The sequence below is a fragment of the Mastomys coucha genome, unplaced genomic scaffold (genome assembly GCF_008632895.1).
Source record: "Mastomys coucha isolate ucsf_1 unplaced genomic scaffold, UCSF_Mcou_1 pScaffold13, whole genome shotgun sequence".
In the NCBI taxonomy this organism is placed as follows: Eukaryota; Metazoa; Chordata; class Mammalia; order Rodentia; family Muridae; genus Mastomys; species Mastomys coucha.
In genome coordinates this window covers 40,002,523-40,009,970 of record NW_022196895.1, presented here as the reverse complement: position 1 = coordinate 40,009,970, position 7,448 = coordinate 40,002,523, and the positions used below count along the sequence as shown (strand labels likewise).

The window sequence follows — 7,448 nt, the reverse complement described above, 5'->3', positions numbered from 1 at the left end:
GAGAGAGAGAGAGAGAGAGAGAGAGAGAGAGAGAGAGAGAGAGAAAGAGAGAGAGAGAGATCACCACCATCAACAACTCCACCACCATCACTACCACTATCCACATAGGATAGCTTCCAAATGAGGAAATGCTCTAGGAAAGGAGTATATGAAAGCCTGAAGTCCAGCTTGCAGAACATCAGAAACTGAAATAAGGACAAAGAAATGCAATAAGGAAGACAGATAACTTGTTAGACATGAGGAATCAAATATACGTTTCCACTTCGCAAAATCATTAAGGATGCTGGGACTGGCGATTTGGCCCAGAAGCCTGAAGACTGCGTGTGTTTGGCCTGATGGCCTGAAGCAGATACCTTTACTGCTTCTCTCTTTGCCTTTCCAGCCTCAGCCTTCTCCTTTTTGTCATCTGTTTTCTTCTCTTCCTCTTCTAGTAGGCTGCAATAGAAGACACACACTAAGTTCAACTCTCCCACTACTATGGTATGTTTCCAGAAGAAAGAGGATGTCCTCCAATCAAATTTCAGAAGTCTTCTGGACACTGGATGAGAGAGATGACTCAGCCTGTAAACTGTCTTTTGTGCAATCCCGATGACATAAGATCAGTCCCTAGAACCCATGATGGAAGAAGAGAAATAACTCCAGAAAGTTGTCCTTGTAGCTCTCTATGTGCACTATGGCACGTGCACACACACACACACACACACACAGAGAGAGAGAGAGAGAGAGAGAGAGAGAGAGAGAGAGAGAGAGAGAGAGAGAGAATGATGATGATTGATGATAAAAGTAAATATATAAAAATGTTCAGGAAAAATGATTTGTCCTAAGAGGTATGATTATTTTGGAAAATATGCAAAGAAAGCTATCTATATTACATTTCTCAAAAAGTAATAACAAATGCAAAAGCAAACATTTTTATCAGTGTGCAAGACCTGCTGTTGATAATATTTTTTTATCAGTCACTGGCTTCAATCTATAAAGAGCCATGATTATTTTGATTTCTTTTTTCTAAATCATGAATGTTTCTCTCCAGGGGAGTTATGATATCATTAATGATAACAAAGAATCATAAGTCAGATACAGAGGCATCATAACATAAATAAAACTTCACTTTAAAATAACACATTGAATGTTTGAAGAGTTCATGATATTATAATTCAAATTTTAGTTGTAGACATGATAAGTCCAATAAGATTCAACAGTGAGCTTTATGATCTCTGTAACAAGCCAAATATTCTAGGTTTTGCTTTGTTTTGGTTCTGGTTTTGCTGTTGTTTTTAGATAATTATCTTGCCATGTAGCCGAGGCTGAGATTTTTTCTTCTCTAACCTTCGGAGTGCTGAGATTCAAGGAGCACCAATAAGTCTATTTCATTTCTTCTCATTTCCTACCGGCATATAACATGTCAAAACTCGTTATTAACATCCACCATATCTGATGATCACTATCAATGAGAGCAAATGAGACAAAACTGCTATTTCGTGAACCTTAGGCCATTCCTTACTCTATTGATCTACTTGCTCTCAGTCTCTCTTGTTAAGGAATTATAGACATGTTCTTAAGGATGGACCAGTCTGAGAAGATTGAGATAATTAATAACTTTGTGTTTTACATAAATAATACTTTGAAGATAAGGGGAGCAGAATGACACAGTACAAGAATTCTGGGCCTATAACTTGAATGTAATCTTTCACCATTTATTTTGAGGTGACTCATTGGAGGATATTAGTTTTATAATCAATTCAAATGGTAGCTCCTGGATCTTCATGGGTTGAAATTACAACTGCAGTATAAAAGTGGAGTAGGACACCTTCTATACTATCCCATGTAAGAGAACCCTAGCAATAAGTTGACTCACAGCAATTGGGAAAAGAAAATCCTATAAGGCCTAGAATAGTTTGACAGACAGTTTAGGAGCCTATTTGTCTCTTAAGGTCTTTATTCTCCACCAAGGCACCTCACTGATAGAGAGCAGGAATAGCCGCAAAGGATTATTCCACTTACTGGTCAGGTATTGTAACAATTCTGATATACCAGCCTCACCATTCTCCACACATTTTTGAACCCATATCTGAATATATTTACAGAATCCCAGACTATCAGACATGAGAGAGGTCAAGAAAAGCACCTGATACAATTTGAGACTTGTTCTTTTTCTTTGTTGTAGATTAAGACACTCAAGTATTATAAACATTCAGTGCTGAATCTAGCCACTTCACATAATTAGAAGGCAGAAGGATAAGTAAATAAAAATGTCATTTTATTATAATATATTGCTTAATATGATGTCCATCTGCTTTTAAGATTTTTCTAGTATACAATCTATGGTGCACTTTGGAATCTCAAACTCAGGCAAGAATAATGGTACATGAATACATGGAGATACGAGGGTAAATACTCACAACACACTCGCACACATTGCACACTTGTTTGAATGTGTTTTTCCATCTGGCCCAACAACAGGGTCATTTTCTCTGGTGCACATGAGCATTCCATTTTTTGCTTGGTTCCGGAACTCACTGCACATTTCCTAGAAGATAAAAAAAAATATGTCATAAAGCATTTAAATGGATAGAACTAGAGAATATCATTCTGAGTAAGGTAATGCTGGCCCAAAAGTACATGCATGGTATGTACTCATTGATAAGTGGATATTAGCCAAAAGGTACAGAATACCCATGATACAACTCACAGACTGTAAGAAGTTTAACAAGAAGGAATTTCTAAGTGAAAATGCTTCAATTCCACTTAGAAAGGGGAACAAAATTATCATGGGAGGATAATTTTCTCCCACTATGGTGGGAGAAAAGAGGTGGAAGGGAAAAGGGGGCAAGATCAGGTAAAGTGGGGCAGGAGAGAAGCCTAGAGGGCCAGGAGAGTGAATGAAAATATGTAGCTGCTCAGGGTGGAGTACAGAGGGAACCTCTAGAAAGTCCCAGAGATCTGGAATGTGAGAGGCTCTCAGAGCTCAGTGGGATGACCTTAGTGGAAATGTCCAACAGTGGAGAGATGGAACCTGAAAAGATCACTTTCAGTAGATTGACAGGACCTCAGTGGAGGGATAGGGTCACCAATCCACCTTCAAAAATTTTGACCCAGAATTGTTTGTATCAAGAGAAATTCAGTGACAACAATGGAGCAGAGACTGAAGGAAAGGCCATCCAATGACTGGCCCAACTTGGGATCTATCCCATGGTAGTCAACAAACCCTGCCACTATTACTGATGTTATGTCAGGCTTGCAGATAGGAGACTTGCATAGCTGTCCTTTGAGAGGTTCTACCAGCAGCTGACTGATAAAGATGTAGATACAGCCAACCATTGGGCTGAGGTCAGAGGCCCCCACAGAAGAGTTAGCAGAAGGACTGGAGGAGCTGACAGGGAGGGCAACCCCATAGAAAGACCAACAGTATCAAGTGACTTAGACCCCTGGGAGCTCCCAGAGACTGAGCTACCGATCAAAGAGCATACATGAGCTAGTCTGTGGCCCCTGGAATCTATGTAGAAGAGGATTGTCTTGTCTGGCCTCAGTGGGAGAGGATGAGCCTAATCCTGCAGAGACTTAATGGTGCAGGGAAGGGGAATGCCCTGCGTGGGGTGGGTGTGCATAGATGGTGGAGCACCCTCTCAGAGGCAAAAGGGAGGAAGGGATGTGGTGAAGAACTCTTGGGGGGTAACTTTTGGAATGTAAAATTAAATAATTAATTAAAAAGCAGTTACTTCATTTCCTGTATCTTTTCTTACTATGAGTAATAAATAATGTTCAATGATTCTCATCATCTTAAAGAACAATAATAATATCGCAATAAATCACTAAGAACAAATTGCTTATCAAGAGCTCATGCGAACAATGGTTTACTCTGATGTAAAGAAAACTGAAACCAGTTGGGTAAATGATGGAAGAAGAAAGAAGAATATTTATAGTGAATGAGGTAACTTGGGGCCTGAAAGAAAAATGCAGTATCTATCTTATATGTGGACCATAGCTTCAAATACAACTTAATCATATATGATTAAGCTTCAAATACAACTTAATCATATATGAAGCTATGGTCCACATATAAGATAGATCATATATATATACATATATACATATATACATATATATATATTATTATGTTGCAAAAAAAAGAAACCAGGTAAAGAGAAATGGGCCTTTGGCAGGAGTAAACATTGAGAAAGGGAGGCAGTATACTGTAGGTAAAGCAAAAATAGAGTAGTTGAATCCTGAGTGTTAAAGTGCTTTCTCCAGAAAGGGCACAGGTATGTATGAGAAACCACAGAATGGGGGAGGGCTAAACCCAAGGGAAACTGTGTGAAAACCATATATAGGCTCACTACCTTACTACCCAATTAAACAAACAATTGGAGGAACAGTAGAATATATACAATAAAGCAGAAGAGGATGGATTATTTGGTGTTAATGAAGCATACATGGGGCCTGGGCATGACGTTGGTGAGAGGGTGGAGTAGGTAGATTAAGAACAGCTAAATGTGAGAAAGCATCATGGAAACCCAGTTGTGAGTAAGCTAATTTTGAAATATAACATTTTATCCAAATAATTGGGATAGAATTATCTTGTATAAATAAACAATGTTGCAAACAATACAGTACAGTACAAATCATGATATACCTCTCTTTGAGTTATTGACTAGGGAGGCCCCAGAAATCTTCAAATTAATACAGTCCACTGTCATTGCTCTTAGCTAATTATAATAACTACATTCCAAGACTATTGCTAAAGATACCACACACATTGGCTACAAGAAATGGAAGATTAGTCTCAAGCAGACTTGGAAACTTCCTTTCTGTTGCCTACTTTCATTGTACCAGAGAATGCTTCTAGGTTTATGAAGAAAAAAGTCAATGGTCTTACCCAGTGCTCAATTTACATGCTAGAATACACACCTGCCAGACAAGATGGACACATTGGTGAAAGGAATAATGTCAGAACCGTTATAGAATAACTCCTTACTGATTGGATATGAAGCTTGTTCAACAGCAAAGAATTTTATTCTATCAACCTGGTCAAAATCCAATGGCTAAGAAAATAACAGGATCTAGGGTAGAACCTGCTTTTGCTATTTCAATGTGTCCACAGTGTCAAGCTAGACTCTAAACAGCTGTTTAAACTCATAAAGTCAAGATAACTTCAACATTGGTAATAGAAGCTTCTTTTTGCAGTAGGAAAACATAATTGTCCAAAGTACCCACAATAAGAAACTGAATGTTTGACCCTAAATGGAACATCTTCATTATTTAACTTCCTCCCTGCCACTGCTTGGGGCACACCACCAAAGAGGAGGTGGAAAAAATTTTGTATGAGCTCTCAAAATAGGAAGGTCTACTCTAAAATGATGTCTGCTGACTACACCATGGTCATCACATCCATGAACTCATAGTAGCTGTAGTTGCCTGCACAAGATCCAGCCAGTCAAAATTCCTGTATAGTTGGACAAGGTTTTCTCTAGGCTTCACCCTGATTAAGGAGAAGTCACTGGCAGTGGATAGTTCCTGAGGGAGAGATAATCATTCTTCTTTGATGATCTAGTCACTGGTATATCTATTCCTATGAACAGTCCTGTACTCATGAATATATGGGCAGCCCCACATGGATTTAGGGGATTATCAGAACAAATGAAAGACATGAAGCTTCTAGGAAGATGTGCTATACAACATACAGTGGGAGGGAGAGAGGGGGGATGGGAAAAATCACATTTTATTGAATACTATATGAAATTCCCAAGAATAAAGGGAAATTACATTTTTAAAGAAGAAAAAGAGTTTGAGATAGTCTTGGCATGTATAGCAGTGTACCATCACTGAGGATGTTTATAATTGGCCTTTAGAATAAAGCAGAACATTTTGGTAGATATCAGCAGATATGCCTGTACTTTTGTTGTTCTGTATGCTGCAGCATGTAACACCTAGGGAAGAAATTCAGTGAGCCTCAGGAGCAAGCTTTTCCACAGGAACTGAGGTTATTGCCGAGCTATCCTTCATGTTCAGTATTATGAGAAAGAAAAGAACAAGTCTGACAGCTGGAGATTCTGACATAGCTTCAGGAGGGGGATCTTGATCTCAGCATGGAGCATGTGGATGTGAACCAGAGCATCACAATCAGAGAAGAGAGAAGGAGTGTATCCAGAGTGACAGGGTTTGGTCTAATCAAATACAATGTAGAGCCAAATTTACAGAGTTAAATTACTAATAAAAGATATTTCCAGCTAGCAAAATAGTTATTTTTTTAAATGAAGATAAACATGCAAACCTTCCCTAAATAATGATGAAGTTCATAATTCAGGGATGTTTGAAATACACACTAGGTCAATCTTTTAAGTGGCTATTGAGTGAAAATAGTCACAAACACAGAAAAATTAGTCTTTCTATGTAATAGAAAATATCTTCTATTATATATTATACAATTACAACTATAAAATATTGCATAATATATTATATAGTAAAATAATATTAATAACTATATAATAAAATATATTTATAACACATATGATATATCTTATATAATATATTATATATGTTTATGTAATATTAACAAATATATAAAACATATAATTATAACATAGATTATGTAATATATTATAGAATATTATATAATTATATGATAAAAAATAAATACTACTTTCTGTTATGTAGTAAAATTGGAAAATCAAGGAAGTAGTCTAAGTGTGATTATGAAGTCAAAATAAATAATAATAATAGGGGTCAAGATTGCTAGGACCTCCCATGATCAATATGATAACACAAATGGTTAATATTGTAAATTGTGATGACTGGAATCTTGCCCCATCTACTTGATATGCTTTAAAGGTATAAATTATGTAAATTAATCCTAGTAGACATCACATATTATGTATAAACAATCTGTGCCTAGCAAAGTAACTCTAATGAAATACAAATGCATGGAAAAATTTCTTACAGAGAGTGGATCCTCTGATATTTCAATAAATGAGCCTCAAAATTTGAACAATTATGAAGTAAAATTGGTGCTTTGAAAGAATCTAATCAGGATCATTTTTATATTAAGAGCTTTCTCATACATATTCTCTTTCTCTCTCTCTCTCTTTCTCCCACTCCCTTTTACTAGCCATTGGTCTTGTTTCTCAGGCTAGTCTTCAATTTCTTTGCTCAAATTAGCCTTCTGAGGAGCTAAACTAGAATATGTATTAACACAGCTGTTTCCTTCCATCAGTTATGAAGTTTAAAAAAGCAAACACTTATGTTAGTGAGGCAACTAGAACATGACACCACTGTGGAGCCAAAAAGGTAGGGCATGGGGGCGCTGAGAAAATTACCTTTGCAGCTTCTCTTTTAACCTTTGCTCTTGCTTTGTCTTCTTGAATACTATGAGAAAAAAGGGGATAGATTATGAAGAAACAAATACTATTGTCTTAGCAAAGATTCTTTACACTCATGGGCTCATTGTACAATAC

The 7,448-nt window shown here is 37.0% G+C and overlaps 1 protein-coding gene across 1 annotated transcript in view; it reads right to left on the bottom strand.

Moving 5' to 3' along the window:
* The window catches only part of Spink5 (serine peptidase inhibitor Kazal type 5), a 60,623-nt gene that overhangs the window by 22,789 nt on the left and 30,386 nt on the right, over positions 1-7,448 (bottom strand). The window contains exons 14-16 of the mRNA XM_031365605.1: positions 7,311-7,359; positions 2,400-2,527; positions 354-435 (exon numbers count right to left, since the gene is read on the bottom strand). Coding sequence (XP_031221465.1) covers positions 354-435; positions 2,400-2,527; positions 7,311-7,359 — 259 coding nt within the window. The remainder of the gene's footprint in view (positions 1-353; positions 436-2,399; positions 2,528-7,310; positions 7,360-7,448) is intronic.